This window comes from Uranotaenia lowii, chromosome 3 (genome assembly GCF_029784155.1).
Source record: "Uranotaenia lowii strain MFRU-FL chromosome 3, ASM2978415v1, whole genome shotgun sequence".
Lineage (NCBI taxonomy): Eukaryota > Metazoa > Arthropoda > Insecta > Diptera > Culicidae > Uranotaenia > Uranotaenia lowii.
This window is the reverse complement of record NC_073693.1, coordinates 121,209,864-121,230,901: the sequence shown is the minus strand read 5'-3', so window position 1 is coordinate 121,230,901 and position 21,038 is coordinate 121,209,864. Positions and strand designations below refer to the sequence as shown.

Genomic DNA, 21,038 nt, shown 5'->3' with positions numbered 1-21,038 from the left:
TTAGCAAAATAGGTAGTACGGTTCATATTCTTCACAGTGAAGGTAATTTTCCTCTAAACTTTGACTTGGACAGTAAGAAATCGTGATTTTTCCTTGAACACTTTAATTTCTTAAAATACGTCCCACTAATTGAGCTGTCTGATTTACCACTGATGAGGAGATACATTTTTAAAAACGTTGAAAATTTTATCAGAGAGCCTTTTAATGACAAAAAATAGTATTGTAGGATTCAGGAAGAATAAGAGTTCATTGTGTGCATACGAATATCTTTATTCTATGCCAGCAAAATGACTTATTTACAATTTTCGGCACTTTAGGACTAAAGTAGGATCTAGGTCCAAAGTAGGAGCACTCACCCTATTTGACTTTGTACCACTTCACCACAGTTTTTGCGTAATGGCACAATTCCAGATCCAACTTAAATACAGTAGATATGTATAAACTTTATGGGACCTATTGAAGTTCTTTGCAGAGAAAACTATTGCATTTGGAGGCAGTTTTCTTCGTATTTTTAGCCATTAATTGTGTCAATCTTTGCGAAACACTGAGTAATCTGCAGTTTCCACAGATCTTTAGCGGCTTCAAGTACTAGACATTTAATTTTTTCAATATTTTTCCTTGCTTATCTTCGGGAAATACAGGCTAGACTTGTCAATGGATAGTTTCTGGTTGGAAGCCTGCCAGGTGACCGCTAGCGTATTTATTTTGCTGTCCATTACGGATTTCTCCCCACTCGCAGTCCAAATATTTTGCGCAAGATTTGACCACCATATTTTGTATATTTTACCGGTGGGCAGCTCTTCTACCTTGTAGAAATGAAAAAAGACCTGCTTATTAGTCAGCTAGACGAATCAGTCAGAAGAATTCATCTTTTTTAGCACTTCCTCTATTGGTATTGTAGGATTGAGCTTGAAAAAACCTCTCACATTCCTCAACTTCATGGAATCCATCATCTTCACTTTTATTCTTCACTTTTGAATCCTCTAGGACTTTCTAAACATTTTACCTAGGTAAATGGTGTAACTTGGTCGAATAGTTGATTCTCAGCTATTTTTGGGTTTCTCAATGGGATTTTTCTGGATTTTTTTTCTCGACCCTGCCCAAAACAATTTGTCGATGAACTTGATTATTGAATATTTTGTACTGAATGGTTGTTGTGCCAATTTATAAATTATCTAAAGGAAATTTGCCATTGAACAACTTTGTCGAACGCCGTAACTTCGTATTTTATAAGGCAAAAAATGTATCAGCGGATGGCGGCATCCGTTCCAGTTTTCAATGGTTGAAAAAAGCATGAGACTCTCACAGTATAAATATTGGCCCAAAATTAAATAAAATAAGTTTGAACTAGATAAAACAATACAAAACCATTTTGCACACGATGAAATATGTATAAACAAAAAAAAACAACAAGATTAACCAATACTGTACAAGATAAAACATAAAAATATGATTTTTAATTTTTTTTTCCTTTTTTCAAATGTTAACCATAATGTCAAAACAAGAGTTGATTGATTGATATTTTTTGAAATCAGCGCTCTAATATGGCAGCATATCTGAATAAAGGTTGAGCTACAAAAATACACCCTAAATTATGAAAATATTCGATACCGTCAACAGGAGTATCATGCAACACTTTTCAACATCAATGGCTTCTTAAAACGTTATGTCCACAGATAATCATATCGCTTTTAAATTAAAAGTTTTAAGGTTGGCATCAAATAGGCGTAGTCCGAAAAATTATTAGTTCCATAACAGTTGGAAATTAACAAAAACATGAAATTTTCCCCCTACTTAGAAAAACTTTGTTTTTAATGAAAAATTTAATGAAAACGATTGAAAATTTTGATTCATTTGTGATGTCATAACGCATAATGCTCCAATTACAGTATTCATATTTACATTTAGGGGAAAAAATACTCAAAAAATTCGACTAGCCTAAATCATAAAAAACATGGTGTTTGCATGAATGAAACATTGAAATTCTCAAACGCGTGAAGCAAAACAATCATTCTCCTGCCTATGGAAACGAGATAGAAAAGGTGAGTCTTTGATTTGCATTTTGATACAATTTAGCTCAGACTGCTAATGGAATTGTAGAATATTTATATATAAAATTTAATGACTGTCCGTAAAATATATTTACATTTTTACAATTTTTACCAGTTAATTTTTCAATTCCAAATCGACATTTCTGTAGTCTTTAGTCATGAATAACAATTGAGTTCACAAGCATTTTTTCGTTGAGCTGATTTCTTTATGTGTTTCAAATTCAGAAGAGACTTCTAATGTCGAATTCTAAATTTTGATGAAAAAAAAACCCGGAGAGTAGGAGATCAATATAAAACATGTAAAAAAGTTATATATTTGAGTAGAAAAGTGTATCAACTCCAATTGAAATGTACATAGATATGATTTTCTAACAGGGTATGCTAAATTAGAATGATTAATTTCGAATGAAAAATAACTTGTATTCATCATTTGTGGTACAAAAATAAAAAAAAATCTTCCTTTTTTCAGAACATTTTCTTTAGACGGTCGCAGAAGATATTGTAGGAAAATTTTTTTTAATGTGATTTTAATGCAATAAACATTGTTATTAATAATTTTAATCCGATTATGATAAAGAAGAATGGAAGACATTGTGCTTCCCAGCTGAAAACGATAAAATGTGCTAAAAACTAGAAGAATTCACATAAAAAGTGAAGCATGAAGATAAGATTTCAAAAGGGAAGCCAAAGAAGAAACTGGAAACGCATATGAAGCTAACTCAAACCTGTTCTGGGATTCCAGAAAAGAGACATCCTGTTCACACCTTGAGATTCCCTCAACAGTCCATAGAAGCTATTAATTTGGCGAGAAACAAAATCTTCCAAGCCGAAAACTAACAGTAAAAGTTTTATCTAGACTCGGCTCATTAGACCGTTTGCCATTTTCCACTACGACACCTGAATGACGATCTTCCCAGCTAAGTTTTGTTTATTCACCACTCTATACTACACCTGCACCATTCGGAAATCATTTATGAATGACCACGTTTGGACCAAGCCTCCATTATCTCTTATTTGAAAATTCTTCTTCTAGACTTCCTAGTTTGCTTCTCACTGATGTCATCATATTGTACGGCATTGTAACAAATGCAAATGATTCCAACAGGATGTATGAACTGGAGAGATTCGAGGAAGAGAAAATTTGATTCTGAATGATTTTGGTACGCTTCACCGAACACGTTGAGCAGCGCATCTAACATTTTTGTAGCAACCAGCATCATGAATGAACTGATCGATTATCCAGAGATCCATCATCTCGTTATATTTTCTTGATAGCACCGAGGCTCAAATCGTTTTGATTGCCAAGCAAATATTGTCGATCTCAAAACCTTGCCAATCGAAAACTTGTTAGCAACTTTACTAAACGGTCTTACTTCATGCTTATCAAACTCATCGCACTCAAGAGATGATATTTGCAAAATTTGTACATAACGTATGTCAGCAAGAGTTGCCTAGCTAGACTATACGCAATCAATTGTCACACCTATGTATCTATGGAAGATTGCTGTAGGTCATTCACGCAATGGTCATTCGGCTCCCCCGATTTGGTGAGGAAGATGTTCAATCGAAGTGACAGGTACATATGCCGGATTAAATGTAAAACCTTGAATGGGAATCTGTGGACACCGACTTAATGGACCGTGAATAAGGCTAATTTTTAAAACTAATGTCGATTTTACTTCCTAGAGTTCAGTAACCCAACCCCAAAGTTTTAAATTCTATCCGTCACCTATCAGTGATTTTTGACAATTTGAAGTCTCCTCAATACCTATAATTCTTGATCTTAATTCATAAACACATGACAATTCTAATGCATTTTGTATGCAGCTAGTTTTAAAACTGATTTATTATGGCCATGAAAAATGCTTAGATTTTTGGTTCAACCATTTGTTTTCAGGTAGTTATGAAAACGCTAAAAAACCTTTTACAAAACTGTTTAAGTTGTTCAGAAAGAGTTCTGATTGCTCTTTTAAAACTTTAATAATACATAAACTAAGAAATATGTTCCAAGCATCTTTTTCATGTTTTATAAAGGCACGCAGTGCTTGATTTAAAAATCGCAGTGTTCGGCATCGCTAACTGAAGAGTTAACGGCGCTAATTAGATCGCTAACTCGGTTAAAGTTAGCGATCGCTAATCAAAACCGTTAAATGTTGCGTAAAATTTATCGATCTATAGGTAAGCGCTAATCGCTAATCGATAGTACAAAGTTTTGAAATAGATTAGCAAAACACAAATTTAGCAGCCATCTTTAATTATAATATTGACTTGAAAAATTGTTAAAGAATATCAATAAGAGCAGTTTTCGAACTTGTTTTGTAATATTTCTGGCCATATCAGTTGCGTCAGTTCATTTTAATATAAGTTAGCGTATTTGGTGGAAAATAAAAGAAAAAGCTTTTGAATCACATTTTTCAGAATATTCACCCGATTATCTTTTTTTTTTACATCAGTTTATGCAAAGATTCTCTTTAAGTTTTGTTTTGTCCGAAATAATTTTTCATCTTTTTTGACAGTAATACAACTCAAAACATTGATTGATTCATTGACTTGTTTTGTTCTGGAAATTTTAATTTTTCACAACTTTTTCATCTCTTTTATATTCAAAGAAGGCTTATTCCTACACAGTAAATTTTTGCCTCGATTTCGTGCAAAAAAAATTGCTGGAAACAATCAGCAATCCAATTTTTTGCTGGAAACCAGCAATCGGTTTTCTGATTGCTGGATTTTTCAGCATTCGGTTGTGTTTTTGTCATTTTTGCTGAAAACCCAGCAATCGGGTTTCAAATTGCTGGACTTTTCAGCAATTGATCTAGTTTGCTGGAAAATCAGCAATCGAGTTGTCAAATTGGAGTTTGTTTGTTTTCGTACGCTGAAATGGTGAGAATTTATGTCACAAACTTTGAATAGATTAATCAATTATTCTTATTTTCCTCTATATTGTAGCAACCATGGTTTTCAGACATCAAGTCAAGGGCGAGTTTTTATTGGATAGGTTAGGGTTGCCATCCGTCCCGCAAAACATATCCTGCTTTTTTGTTGAATGTCCCGCTGTCCCGCTTTTTCCTCGAAATGTCCCGCTTTTTTGGTAAAAATTTACTAAGTTAACTGACTAGCAATGGAAAAAATCAAACTTTAGTCTCATTTTAAAATTCTGTGATGAACATAAAATCTATGGAATACATTTTTCTCAAGTAACACTGAATGATTTATGGGAATCTTCAGGCCACTTATAAAACTTAAACTTGGTCTTGTAGCCTGTTAAAAAACCTGAAATGTTGCTCGGTTTTTCTAAAAATAAGCAGCATTTTTCATATTTTTTTAATGCAATACAGAATACTCTAAAGCTCTAGCATTACAGTAAAATTCGAATTCAGTTAATTGAATCTTGGAGTGATCTTGAAGCGAGTTCAACCCATGTATGAAGAAAATATTGTTCAAGTTGCCTCCAAATAATTTTAGATTATAGAATTAAACAGATTAATTTTTGTGCTGGAATCTTAGTTAAATTGCGTTATATTATACACCACCTTTTTCGACTCAATTGTCCAAAGTATAAAAATGAAAGCTGATGAAAGTTTTCTTGAGTTTTCAAGTTTCTAAACAAATTACCAAACAAACAAATTTTAAAACAAATTACACATAGATTTTTTTACGATATCATATCCGCCGTTTTAATGTACGACTTGAAATATTTTCTCTCAAATAACGTGTTAATTCTCGAAAACCGTGGAAAATAACAGTGGGAATTGGAAATTGGGTAAAATCAACCTGCGTTTAAAAAACCCTTTGTGTACTTTCTTTGAACAACTTGGCTGATGATAAAATTATAAGTTTGGCTACACAATTAAGCTTTTTTAAACATTTTCTTAAATGTCCCGCTTTTTTCGGCTGTGTCCCGCTTTTTCTTCGTGAAATGTCCCGCTTTTTTCTGAAAGTATCTGGCAAGCCTAGGATAGGTAGATATTTCATGAAAGATACTAATCCAAACTCTATTTCAGGTGGTCAACACTTTGGCACAAAGCTGCCGCCCCAGAGCAGAGCAGATGCTGATATAATAAAAAAATATATAGTTTTGGAAAAAAATACCAACAGGAAATATTTCTTATTTATTGCTCATCATAGGCACAGCCAGTATTCAATATTTGAATTGAAATATAAATTTGATTCCAAATACAGCTGAATGTTTTGAAAAAAATAGCTGGTTTTCAGCAATCTGGATTGCTGATTTCCAGCAACTTGAATTGCTGGAATCCAGCATTAATGTTTGCTGATTTTTCCAGCGATTCAAATTGCTGGAAATTTTGCTGGAAGTTAGCGGGACAAAAACCAGCAAAAAAAATTGCTGTGTATGATTGCAGTCAAAATCGAGATCGAATAGCTTTCGAAATCAATCTTTAACGATAATTTGAATACCTGATTGGATTCAGAATTTTAAATTTGAATGAGGCTGAATTTATGATCTATAAGTCTATGGCCAAAATTAACACTTTAAAGATGTAGCGTTTTTCAGTTAGCGGAACTAAAAATTAGCGGAACTTTCTTATCTGCTAGCTGAAGAAATATTTTGCGAGAAAATAAATTCGCTAACCGAAAGTTAGCGGACTAATTAGCGATTAGCGGATTAGCGTTTTTGTGCCGGACACTGAAAAATCGTAATGAAATAAGGTGACAGTTCTCGATCAAGATGTCAAAACAGGACATGCTTAGATTAGATTGCACATGTTTGCATTGGAATTCCCATTTTTACACATTTTTGATAAGAAATGTGTGCTGTTTATTTAATTAAATAAAAAAAAATCTTTGAAATACTTCAAATCACCGGAAGAGGTATGAATATCTCTAGAACATGAGTATGGAGTGGAAGAGCCCAACTAGAAGGATATAAAAAATTTGTTGCTTGACGCAATCATAAATCCAATATGGTGGCTTCCGCTTTTCTTTTCAAAGCATCACATTCACACAACATTCACAACATGAGTTTTGGGTGAAAGAACTAAACGAGTAGAAGCCGATTTTCGTTGTCCGACGCCATCTTGAAATTCAAGATGCCGGCATCCGCTCAATTTGAAAATGTTGTAAATGATTGAAAATAGCATGAAATTTCCGGAATATGGGTATTAGTTGAAAGGGCTCAATGATTAGAAGTCGAATTTCGCAATCAGACGCGATCTTGAAATCCAATCCTAACTTCGAGCTTAAGGATCTGATCACTTTAGTTTTTTATGAAGATTGATGTTTTAGCTCAAATGAAGTTGTGCTGACCCTAATAAAGCCAAATTTTAACTTGGTTTTTGCCATTCTGGTGATTTAGTTAGACAAAACTTCAGATAAATATAGAGCTAGTTGTGACATTCTTTTGTTCCATCAAGCTCACAATTTCTCAAATATTACGAAATTTAATAAGCAATACATATAATTTAAAAAAAAATACGTGGATTAGACTTATTTAAGGCAATCTTCAAACGCCTTAATTTTTTGAAAAATAAAAATAGGAAAAGTTTTCTGTTGATAAATCCTAATAAATTCTAGAAACACTGTAAAAATTATAAAACCTTAACCCTTCGTTTCATAAAATAACAAATTTGCAACAATTAATGTATGAAAAAAGTGAAAAATCGCTTTTTATTTAATTTTTTTCTTGATGTACACATCATTTTCAACTGTTCAAAACGATTTTTAAGGGAAATTAAAAAATCGTCAAATGAAGGGTTAAAGTGAAGATTTCAAGCATAGGAACAACTTTTCAGAAGACAATAAATTTTGGAATAAGAGAAAAGTTACAGACTTTTTTAATTTTATATTCCTCCTATATTTTGTATGAGGATTTATGCACAAAAATTAAACAAAAGTATCTGCAACTTTTCGTTTGGTTTTTTTTTAACGGGATATTCAGAAATGTTCAAAATTGTTCTCAAGAATGATAAAGTGATTTAAGTAAGAAATATCTCTAAGGATTGTCAGCATTGAAATCATTTTATTATCATTTTGTTTTTAACATCTTACATTCCAAGCTTTTAAAACTAAGCTTTTTTTGATTTTCTAATTTACTCAAATTTTTTTCTTCTTATGACTGCAATCCCTTCAACTTCACAGCAAATCATAAAAAAGTACTCATACTCAAAATGCAAACACCTCAATTGAAATGTGTAATCTCTAGCAATTTTTGCAATTTAAAGTTACATTCACAATTCTGATCTTTGACGTTTTGACACTTTTGATACGGTGAACTGACGATTAATATCTTAATTAAAATTTTCAATGTTATTTTGTTAATCCGTGCTCTGAATGAGGATTTTGATTTTTCATTCTTTTTTTTTTCTTTTTTTTTTTTTTTTTTTTAAATATATCTTTATTTGTACCAATTCATCATTACATTTATATTACATTAATACAATAAATTAGGTGTTCAGTTCAATAATGAACTTTCAGAGCCCTATAGTTTAATAATCACTAAAATTTATTAATTCGACTAAAATTTGCTGAGCACAATCAAGCATTTTTATAAAGGAGAACATCCTGTGGTGAAAAAAAAAAATATTTTTAACTAAAAACTAAAGCTATCCTTAAATTAAACTAATTGTAGAGAGAGCGAATCTCTGCGATGGAAGACTGCATCGATTTGCCTCTGAAGTTAGATATGATTTTGTTGGCCATCTCTTCGATAGATTCAATGCCTGCAATCCGATGAAGATCTTCGGTGCTGTGCCAAGGTGGAAGCCGCAAAATCATTTTCAGAACCTTGTTCTGAATCCTCTGGATGGCTTTCTTCCTCGTCGCGCAGCAGCTAGACCAAATCGGAACTGCATACATTATCGCTGGTCGGAAGACTTGCTTGTAAATAAGCATCTTATTTCGCAGACACAACCTGGATTTCCTGTTGATGAGAGAATAAAGAGATTTAGTGTATTTATTACATTTAGATTGAATATCTTCAATGTGATTCTTAAAAGAAAGATTCCGATCAAGTGTGAGTCCCAAGTACTTCACGTGATCAGACCATTCTAATGAAACCCCATTAAAAGTTATGGAATGATTTTCATTAGGTTTTAAAAAATTTGCTCTTGGCTTATGGGGAAATAAAATAAGTTGAGTTTTGGAAGCGTTAGGAGAAATTTTCCACATTTTCAAGTAATTCGAAAAGGAATTTAAATTTTGTTGCAATCTACTGCGTACCACCCGTAAATTTCGACCTTTGGCTGAAAGCAAAGTATCGTCAGCAAATAATCTTCTACCTTTTCCTTCTGGGACATCAGGAAGATCAGAAGTAAAAATATTGTATAAAATAGGCCCAAGTATACTACCCTGAGGGACACCAGCTCTAATGGGTGTCCTTTCAGAGCATGAATTTTGATAGCTTACTTGCAAAGTTCGGCTAGTCAAATAATTTTGAATAATTTTGGTGAGATATACAGGAAAATCAAATCGAGCTAATTTAGCTACTAAACCTTTGTGCCAAACACTGTCAAAAGCTTTTTCAATATCAAGAAGAGCAACACCAGTTGAATAACCCTCAGATTTGCTAGCGTTAATCATATTAGTTACACTCAAAAGTTGATGTGTAGTAGAATGTCCATGACGAAAACCAAATTGTTCATCAGGGAAAATAGAATTCTGATTAATGTGAATCATCATTCTATTCAAAATAACTCTCTCAAATAGTTTACTTAAAGATGGAAGCAAACTAATTGGTCGATAACTTGAAGGCTCTGACGCACTTTTTCCAGGTTTCAAAATTGGAGTTACTTTGGCATTTTTCCATTTATTGGGAAAATAAGCCAAGTGAAAACATTTATTGAAGATTTTAACTAAAAAATTTAAAGTGCTTTCAGGCAACTTTTTAATAAGAATATAGAAAATCCCATCTTCCCCCGGGGCTTTCATATTTTTAAATTTTTTGAAAATCAATTTAAGTTCATCAATATTTGTCTCACAAGAACTTTCAAACACAATTTGCTTAGAAAGAATATCATCAAATTCTAGGGAAATTTGAGCATCAATTGGACTTACAACGTTTAAATTAAAATCATGAGCAGACTCAAATTGTTGGGCTAGTTTTTGAGCTTTTTCTGAATTAGTTAAAAGAAGTTTATCCCCATCTTTCAAAGTAGGAATTGGCTTCTGGGGCTTTTTTAGAATTTTAGTTAATTTCCAAAATGGCTTTGAGTAGGGTTTTATGTCCTCTACTGCTTTAGCAAAATTTTCATAACGAATGAAATTTAAACGACGTTTGATCTCTTTTTGAAGGTCGTAATAAATAAATTTCAAATAAGGATCCCTCGTTCGTTGAAATTGGCGCCGACGAATGTTTTTCAGTCGTATCAAAAACTGAAGATCATCATCAATTAAAGGTTGATTGAATTTATGTTTAACTTTAGGTATTGAAGCGGCTCTAGCATTGACTATTGAAGTTGTCAAATTTTCTACAGCCAAATCAATATCTTCTATTGAATTCAGTGGAACGTTTACATCTAAATTACGTTCAATAAAATTCATATATCGCTCCCAGTTAGCCTTTTGAAAATTAAAAGTTGATTTTAAAGGGTTTTCAATGCGACTTTGGGATAAAGAAAATGTTACTGGAAGGTGGTCTGAATCGAGGTCCGCATGAGTAACTAATTGACTACAATGCTCGCCTAAATCCGTTAGAACCAAATCAATTGTGGAGGGATTTCTTATTGAAGAAAAACAAGTATGCCCATTAGGATATTCAACAGTATAATAACCTGCAGAGCAGTCATTAAACAAAATATTCCCATTTGAATTTGATGAAATATTATTCCAAGATCGGTGTTTTGCATTAAAGTCACCAATAATAAAAAATTTTGATTTATTTCTGGTGAGTTTTTGTAAATCTCCCTTCAAAAAATTTTTCTGTTCACCGCTACATTGAAAAGGCAAATATGCGGCAACAAATATAATTTTCCCCATAGAAGTTTCTAATTCAATTCCAATTGTTTCTAAGACTTTTGTATTGAAAGAAGGAAGAAGTCTAAATTTGAGACGACTATTGATGATAATAGCTACACCCCCACCTTGTCGATCAAGTCGATCATTTCGTAAAATTTTAAAGAAAGCATTGCTTTTCAAGTTATTGTCTGGCTTTAAAAAAGTTTCAGTGATGGCAGCAATATGTAAGTTTTGAATTTTCAAAAATAAAAAGAACTCGTCTTGGTTAGCCAGCAAAGATCTAGCGTTCCAATTCATAATATTTAAACATCTATTTGGATCCATGAGGGAATCGTAAAGTCATAATAATTTTGTTAGCATAATTAAAAGAAGTTTGGAAAGCTTCAAACATTGAATTTGCTTTCAACATAAGTTGCATCATTTCCATTAAATTTTGATGCAAAAATTTTAATTTTTCCTCAGTAATCTCACCCAAATCAACAAAATTGTTAGAATCAGAAGAGGAAGGAGAAGAAAAAGTATTTGAATTTCGGGGATTTTCCCAAGCCTTCGCATGAACGTTGAGACTTGGTTTTTTCCCATTTTTATTAGTTAAACCTGAAGAGGGCAACCCATTTTCAACCACCTCTGAGAACGATAAACAACGAGTCTGTGGCGCAGAATCAGCCCAGGTAACATTAAAATCACTTCGGGTATTACCCAGCCGTGATTCCAATGTAGGCCGAGGCTGACTGCGAACAGGCAGGTTGTTTGCCGGTCTGACGTGTGTAGACGAAAAAGAGGAAGGAGGAGAAGAAACTTTTCTGGAAACTTTGGGGTTTTTCCTAGAAGCAACAATTTTTGCCCTAACGGGACAATCTAGAGAATTCGAGGAATGATTACCTGCGCAATTCGCACACTTAAAAAATTCTGTTTTTGGCTTATCACCACCAAAAAGGCATTTAGATTTTTCATGATCGAATGAGCCGCAAAACATGCATCTGGCATTCATTCTACAATTTTTAGTGCCATGACAAAAAGCTTGACAACGACGACATTGCGTAATATTTTGTAAAAAATTTGTATGGGATTTACGAAAAGGTTCAAATTTTACTCGACAATGAAACATAAGACGAGCCTTTTCCAAAATTTTCAAATTATTAACCTGATCCTTTTTAAAATGGATCAAATAAAGTTCAGGAGCAAAACCAACACTACTGGTATTATTCGTGTTGGTTCTTTTCCTCATTTGAATTACTTGAATTGGAGAAAAACCTAACAAAGAATTCAATTCATTTGTGATCTCATCCGGTGTCTGATCGCCGGTGAGACCACGAAGTACAACTTTAAATGGACGATCACCTCTAGTGTCGTACGTAAAAAATTGGTGTTTTTTATTATTTAAATAATTTAAAATTTTTTGAAAATCATTGAAAGATTCCGCCAATATACGAGCAGTTCCCTTTCGACCGATCTGAAAAGAAATCTTCACATCCTTGACGGAAGTGAGGATTTCTTTTCGAAAGGCATTGAAGTCAGGAATCGTGACCGTTATTGGTGGAATCTTTTCGTTTTTAAGAGTATAAGAAGAAGAAGAAGAAGGTTTCTTAGTACTCTTATCAGAATTAAATATGAATATTTCCTCATCACCGATGTTATGAAGGACATCGAATGAATTGGAAATTTCAACTTTTTTGGCAGATGGCCCTGGGTTAGGTTCAGCAATCCGTTTTCTTCCGGCCCTTGATCCGGCCGAAGACTTCCCCATGCTGGAAAGAAAAGAGAAAATATGAATAAAAGAAAATGAAAATAATTTTAGCACTGAAAAGTGCTGATTGAAATACAGGTAAGGAAAAAATAAATAATGTAAAATGTTCCTGCAGGTACACAGCAACGATACGATGCTCCGGCGTACGTGTTGACGGCTCAACGGTACAGATGGAAGTGATTTTTCATTCTTATTTTGATCTTTGGTTCAGGGAAAAGTTCATATTCAAAATTTATCAGTCTGGTGCCAATACCAAATTTCAAGTTTTGTTTTCTTTCTTTATTCTGGATTTTGGTTCATATTTTTTAAGAGCTGGATTTCTGATATTTTATTCATGAGCCTTTTTTATATATGAAAGCCCTTTAAACTGATTTTTATACGGTCATTTCAAGTGGCTTAGGTTTTAAACAAGAAAACTAATAACTTTTCGTGGCGTTTATAAACCGTTTTATGAGATATCTCAAAATCTGGGCACAATAAATATATCTCTCCAATAACCAAGAACGGCATGCAGCATAACTTGTTACCTGATGAGAGTACGTAGTGTTGTTAAAGAATCTCAAGTTAAAGTATGTTGTTTGTTTTCAGACAGATTATTTTTAAATTTTTTCGAGATATTATTCAAACAAAATCCGTAAACTTTTAAAGTGTGCTATGATAAAAAATATATGTTACATCGTGATAGTTTTAATCTTGATAAAAACATGAATAAATTATTAAAAGTTATAAATATAAATAATTATCCATTGATCTAGAGTAAGCTTGCCAGATTGCCCGGTTTTATCCGGGTTTGCCCGGATATTTGATGCAAAATTTCGAGAAAGTCCGGCCCGGCCCGGTTGCCCGGATATCGTGAAAAAAGTCCGGATATTGCCCGGATTTTTTCACAATTTTCACAAAGAAACCAAAACAAATCAAAGATTTTGAGTAAGTTTTAGCAAAATCGATTAACGATATGGAAATTTTCAACGGTTGTTTCAAATTATTTCGCTGATTTACTTTTATAAACCTTTAAATATTTAAGTGCTCCAAAACAGTTTTTGGAAGTGTGCAATTACATCAATAAAATTTTAATTTCATTTTTTTGCATTTTTTCTTTGCATTTATATATAATAACACCTAAATTTTGCCCGGTTTTTGCCCGGTTTTTGGATTTGAAAAATTGAAATCCATGCCCGGATTTTGCCAGGTTTTTTTGAAAAAATGCCCGGAATTGCTAGGCCCGGATGGGAGTGGAAAAAATTCTGGCAACCTTAATCTAGAGCCAAAATTATTTTAAAAAGGAAGGTTCTATAAATGATTCAAAGAAACTCATAAAATATGAGGCAGTTTTGAATAATATAGTATGCAGTTTTGTTGCATACAATCTTTCGTTCAATTTATTCCAATTTATTTGTTTTTCGCATTATTTTTAATTATCCTTCCTCGCGATGTTAACAAAAGAAGGATTTGAAATTTGTTCCGGCCTAAATTAGTTGCATAATTGCGTATCAATCGCTGTCGTTAATATAGCAACATTTTTAAAATACCTTTTTAGTTTGAGAGTGGCCCAAAATAGGTCCCAAGAGTGATCTAAAACCCCGGTGTCCAAAACACCGACCCGAGTGATGATCGAAGAAACGAATTTAAGGCTTAAATATTGTTACATCGCAACAAACGACACGCTATGTTTCGATTGAAGGAGCCTTGATCTTGGTAGTCAGAAAAAATATTGTTATAACCAGTTATTTTCAAATTTGCAAAAACATGCATTTTCCATACTTCTAAGAAAATCAAATTAGATAGTTTGGAAATTTTAAGTTTTTGATATATTTTTAATGTCATGATGCATGAAGCATCAATTGCAGTAATTTTTGGTTTTGTTCGAATTAATTTTTACATTTTTTCAGTCAAAAATGTTTTAAAAGAAAAGGCTTAAGGGTGCTGCAAATATTTATTGGTAAAAAATACTAAAAAAAAGTTCCAATAACTGAAATCATAAAAATTAATGTTTGGATGGATGAAGTTATAAAACAAACAAACGCGTGAGGGGAAACTGTCATATTCCAGCAAATGGAAATAAGATTTAAAAGTTTAAAAGCATTTTGATGCATTTTAGCCCAGACTGGTAACCGAATTAGAAAAAAATATAAAAATAAATTTGAGGATTGTCCGAAAAATATTTTTACACCACCAGGGATTATAAAAACCAATATGAAGTTTGTATGTGATATCATTAATCCAATCCGTCATACTGGGTAAATTTTTTTAAGGCTGCGAAAAATGTACAAATTTGTACAAATATAGCTCCGTTTTTGAAACTTTCTATGAGAATCAAAAATGTGAGAAACTTTGTCATCGTCATTTTATGATCATGAAATGATGCCATACAAATGTTTCAGATCACCTGGCTGTTGCATGCATGCTGCCTTGTTTAACGGTATAACGTAATTTTACAAAAAGGCTACCGTTACTGAACAGAAAAACTTTTACAATTACATCCAAACCTTTCAGATCTAAATAAATAATGAAAGTCGATTTGACCGAAATATACTTTTCGAGACAACACCAGATCTAGACGTCTCATGCATATTTGGGTCATTTGGCATTAAAAGTAAAATTTCGATTTTTAGAATTCCCTTTTGTGATTTTAAAATTCGATTTTGGACAATATTTTTCAAATAACATTAAGGTTTAGACGTTTTATGGGTTTAAGTAATTAAGTAATTTGGCATTTAAATTATATTTTTGATTTTTCCGGTTTCCCTTGGGCCCCCTTTTGGTGATTTTGGATGGTCAAAACCCGAAACTTTGAGCACTTTAAGGCACCCCGAAATGAAATTTTGCACAGGTCAAAATTTGTATAGTCGGTATTTGAAATTCGACATGACCTATTTGACTGCCACCCTAATGTACATGCATCGATTGTTCTACAAGTTTTTATTTCCTTAAAGAGACGTAATTATACGGGCCATTTCTTGTCAAGTGTGCACAGTAGACTGCCCCAAATTTGTATGGGAAATTCAAAACCTGTGAAATGTTATGCGCTGCAGGTTAAAATTGATCCTAGGCCTAGTACAAGATCTCATGCCAAATTTGGGCCAGATCGGATCACGTTTAGGGGTCGCTCAACGAGCCTGAAGTTTGTATGGGATTTTGAGACATTTTGTTCGGGAGAAACATGAAAAACCAGTTTTTCATCAATAACTTTGGTTCCCGGCCGATTTCTTTCAAAAATGGGTTTTCTTAAAGCCTAAATTTTGACAAATATTTCATCCGAAGACTGCATTTCAATTAGAGTTAAGATAAGAAAGTTATAAGGCTTCAAAAATGGGTTAACTTTTTTAAGGATGGTATTCATCACTGTTAATGAGTCGAGGCGGTCGAACATATTGACGCCTCATTACCAGTGCTGAATACCATCCTTAAAAAAGTTAGCCCATTTTTGAAGCCTTATAACTTTTTTATCTTAACTTTTATCGAAATGCAGTCTTCTGATGAAATATTTGTCATAATTTAGACTTTGAGAAAACCCGTTTTTGAAAGAAATCGGCCGACGGGAACCAAAGTTATTGATGAAAAACTGGTTTTTCATGTTTCTCCCGAACAAAATGTCTCAAAATCCCATACAAACTTCAGGCTCGTTGAGCGACCCCTAAACGTGATCCGTTCTGGCCCAAATTTGGCATGAGATCTTGTACTAGGCCAAGGATCAATTTTAGCCTGCAGCGTATAACTTTTTCAAAAGTCGGGTCATTTGGGGCACTCTAGTGCACAGCCAAATAAAATTATTGATTGAATTTACTGAATAGTACTAAATAAGTGATTCCTTTACTGTCTGTCAGAGTGGCTGTAAAAAATACTAAGTAAATCCTAATACTAAGTAAATTTTCCGGAGAAAATATAAGCTTTTATTGCTTTTAGTCTCATATAAGTAGAGATGCTCTCATCTTTGCTCTTTCACGATTAATTTCATAGTCGGAACATCAGTAGAATTTAATATTTGTTTTCTTTGTGTTCAGAAACTAGCCTATGTTTAAGTTTGAAAGTTTTTGCTAAATAATATCAATTTCCTTTTTTTAATTTTAGGCGGAGAAAAAAGTATCACAGGAAACAAAAATTAAATTCAATTGAAATTGATTGCCTTTGAAATTGATCGTCAGATTTAAAAGATGAGAGCATTTTTATAAGAGACCAATTGCAAAAAATTTAGCAAATATTTTCTCCGGAAATATGTACCTTCTTTCCAAGCTTAATAACTTTTTTGTTTTAGATCAAATCATCTTATGGTTCAACGGACTTGTTAATAATCACTTTTTCATTAAACCTTATTTGTAGAATACACGAATTACGAATACACAGATAATGAGAACTGTAATAGTGATTTTATGAGTCTTGTTCGTATAAATACGTAGTATTTTTTACAGTGACTCTGACGGATAGTAGAGGAATCACTTAGTACTACGGTCAAAAAAACAACCTCGAACAAATATTCAATCTTTATTTTCTCGGGAACTAAAAATATTGTATTGGGATTTTGATTGGTTTTTACGTGAAAATGTCTCAAAAACACGATGCAATTATAACATTGAAAATAAAAATATTCTGTTCTCAATAAAACTAACATTTTGATTTTATATTGATAATTTCAATAAATTTTAATAAAATCTTTATAACGAGTATTTTGTCAATTTTCTACGCCTTTAAGTTGGGAGATATCGCATTTTGAAAATAATGACTTTTTGATAATTGTGAAGAGGAAAGGTCTGGGAACGAAGGATGGGTCACTCTCAAAAGCTCAGGACTTATATCGTAGACCTCAGCGTGTCTATCGGCCAGGTTTAGCGAATTTCGGATGAGATTTTTTTTTCGCTGTGAACACTTGATATGGAACGACCATAAGCATTTCCTTTCCCGTTGGAATGATGGTACGAACAATGACAAAAAAATTATTAAGGTTAAAACGGGAGATATTTCAATTTTAATTCCAGAACATACAACTCTAATTTCAATAAACAATCAAATTTCATTAGTCTTGTAACCGATTATATTTCTCGATGTTATGTTTGTTAACTTATGTCTTCATGTGATGCCTTGAATTCCGTTTTTTTTTTTCATATTCAAACTTTTTGCTCCAAAACTCGCTTTCTAAATATTCAAGGTTGAAATTAAATAATTGATAACATCGAATGTAGAAAAACCAAAAGTTTTTAAATTCGCATTTTGAATAGAAATTTTTCTCGTATCTCAGTGGAATGCATCAACTCATGTTCTATTTCAGAAAACAGTTATTCAAAGGCTAAAATAAGTTTCTGAAGTATTGAAATCCTAAATCTTATAAAATCTTGATATTTTTCCATGATTTCTGTCATTTTCTAGTGTGATAGTGTCAGTACATATTTCTATTTAATTGAACTTAGGCCAATAGCTAGATAGGAAACTTTATGGCTCATGTTAGATCCACATTTTTCTCCTTTTCAGCTGATGAAATTTGAATATTGATCATGTTTGAAGACAGTTGTTTTCACCACTAAGAATGGTAAAGTACCTACTTGTTTGTCTGTACCAGTTCGTGATACATAGTTATTGTAAATAAAAACCAAAACTTTGGCAGGTACCTACATGTGAATGTATTGAGGTTCCATTGATACTTTCCCGATACATTGGCAGTTGGTTAGCAATTTTTCATCTTTGTTTGCATACTTCTGCATAAAAGTTTGAAATCTATACCATCGCAACACCGATAAGTATGATTGACAACACTTCAATATTCTAAGCTCGGATGCTTTTAGGTGTAGCCGATTGAATTTTTGCATGAATGGCACACTTGACAATTTTATGTTTTTGAAGAATTCCTTTGAGACATTCATGCAACTTATATCTTCAAACCCATCGATGATCGATGTGCTTTTACTGGACACTTGTTACAGAGTAGCATCTTTTTTTTTGGTTTTTGGGATCGGTTGATGACGACTTTGGCGAATCGCCGGAACGAGCTTGTTGACAAAATCGGACAAGTGCTGTTACTGCAGATGGCAACTCGTATTGTGACAACAACAGCAACGATAATGGAGACCATCGGAAAGATCTATGTTTGTGCTTATCGGTTCGACCGGCCAGTCATGTCTGGGGAAGTAGATACGCACCTAAAAAAATGTCTTCGCCTTCGAGATGGCGATTATGGACAAGTATATGGCGTTGCTGAGTAGTATATGATCAAACAATTAGAATTCATGTAATAAATAGCCTTTTGCCGTTTTTCTCCCAGGACGACAAGAGTGTGAGTTTGCTGGACACAAAGTGTCATCCGTTCAAGAACCGCGCCATATAAATAGCTACTAATGGAATAAATTTTGGACAGTCTTTCACACCACGTGTAATAGTGATTTAGCGCCTTCCCATCTAATCCTAAATTCGTTGATAAGTGAAGAGTGCAGTTTTAGGAGAGACTTTTGAAAAGATGGTTTTGATAAAAGTGAGCTTCCTGGTGCTTTTGGTGGGAGTTTTGGCAGTTTTTGGACAGAACGAAGAAAATCATGTGGACTCGGCCGAACAAGATCTGGAACCGGCTGAAACAATTTTCCTAGCGAAGAAAATTTGTAAGAGTGATCTTTTGAACTGTTAGTGAATCATGGCAATTAATTGGATCCTTGTGCTATTTTTCTTACAGTGCTTCTGAAAGGACTCGGTGGATTGTTTCTGTTAGCTCCCAAAGGGGGTTCTCAGGGTGGATTCCCAGGACTTGGAGGTGGTTTGGGAGGACTAAAGGAAAAATTCTCGGGTCTGCACAATCTGGGCGGTGGATTTTTGCCATCCCCCGGACCCGGACCAGTTCCAGTACAGGCTGTTGCCGCAGCTCCACAAGTAGGAGTCGCTGTAGCTGTTCCACCCCCACAACCAACAGAATACTCCGGAAACCTTCACGTGATGGGATACTTGACGCCAGTTCAGCTATCAGCTGCTCCAGTTGCCACGCCTTTAGCATATGGAGCTCACCCGGCCGAAGAAGGTTACCATTTGCCAGTTCCTTCCCCAGTTCCGGCTACTCCTTGATGCTCGACCGGAAGCCGGAAGTCGGGCGCTTAAGACCAAACATTTTCTAAATCTTTCTTGCTCAAACCACCTGAACCTGCCTATGCCAATCCAGGGATACTCTAAAATGCTCTTAGATATATCAGTGTCTGATATTATGTAAAGTGTAAAGAAAAAACCATTACATCAAAGACTAACTTATGTACAATATGCAAAAAAAACCCAAGTCGAACAGTTATGAATACTATTGATTATAGATAAGATTCGAGTAACTCATCAAATAAAAATTAAATTAAACCTTAATATGTATAGAACTATAAGTGTTTTACTACTTAAATACATTATTGAATCCAATGTCATGGTAAGCTACAGTCTTCTTAGAACACCGTCAAATGAGTATAAAGTACGTCGCTGGTATACTAAAGAATTTTTAATCAAGTTCAATTGTCATATCATAAGTTTAATCATTTTTGGGGGCATTGACCTTTTTTTAAAAAAAAAATATGACAAATAATATCGTCGTTTCCGATCAAGGTCATTCTGATTCGATCGGACAGTCGCATCCAGTTTCTCAAAATCAATTTTAATAATCGTATATGACAGTGGTTTTTAAAGTGGTCTCAACCGCCCCCAGGGAGCGTTGCGAGCTTCCAAGGGGGCGGTGAGCCTAATTTGGAATTTTGGGGACGTCTGAAGAGCTCAGGGGGGCGGTCAGGATATATATAAAAAAGTACCAATGTTTAATCACCTTAAAATTGAAATGAAAATTCAACGTTCAAGAGGTAGTCAATGGAAAACTAACTAAACTAAAGTTACCAGATTTTTTTCCGTAAATCTCCGGGCCGAGTAAATCCGGGTTATTTTATCTGAAAATATGACAAAATTTGGGCATTTGATTTCAAAATTTTCAACTCAAAATCCGGGAAATATACGGGAAAATTTTGTCAAAACCCATGAATTACTCAACAACAATCAATAAGAAAAACACTTGAAAAAACTTTCATCAGATCATATTGGCAGATTTTGAATCATTTTTTTATGTCAGGAAACCGTTCTTGATTATTCTGATAAAACTTGCTCAAAAAATTTTGTTTAAAAAATTTCAAAAAAATCCAAGAACTCAATCAGAGATTTAATCTGATTTTGCATATAAAGTGAATAAATTCAGGCAAAATCCAGGTTTTCTTCAATGAAATTTTGGCAACCGGGTCGGTCCGGAGTTTTCTTAAATTTTGTGACTAACATTCGGGCAAACCGGATAAAACTGGCCACTCTTAGTTAAGTTTAAGCTGAGAAAAAAAAATGTTTTTTTTCGTTTC

General features: G+C 33.5%; 1 protein-coding gene across 2 annotated transcripts; it reads left to right on the top strand.

Annotated features, from left to right (window-relative positions):
• Positions 1-19,060: 19,060 nt before the first annotated feature.
• Positions 19,061-19,982, top strand: LOC129758072 (uncharacterized). 2 transcript variants are annotated; one of them, XM_055755505.1, is made up of 2 exons: positions 19,061-19,286; positions 19,358-19,982. In XM_055755505.1, the coding sequence occupies exons 1-2, from the start codon at positions 19,148-19,150 to the stop codon at positions 19,738-19,740; spliced, it is 522 nt and encodes a 173-aa protein (XP_055611480.1). In that variant the 5' UTR covers positions 19,061-19,147; the 3' UTR covers positions 19,741-19,982. The 2 variants fall into 2 exon arrangements, with proteins under 2 accessions (XP_055611480.1, XP_055611478.1); XM_055755503.1 differs by having other exon boundaries at positions 19,061-19,292.
• Positions 19,983-21,038: the final 1,056 nt, after the last annotated feature.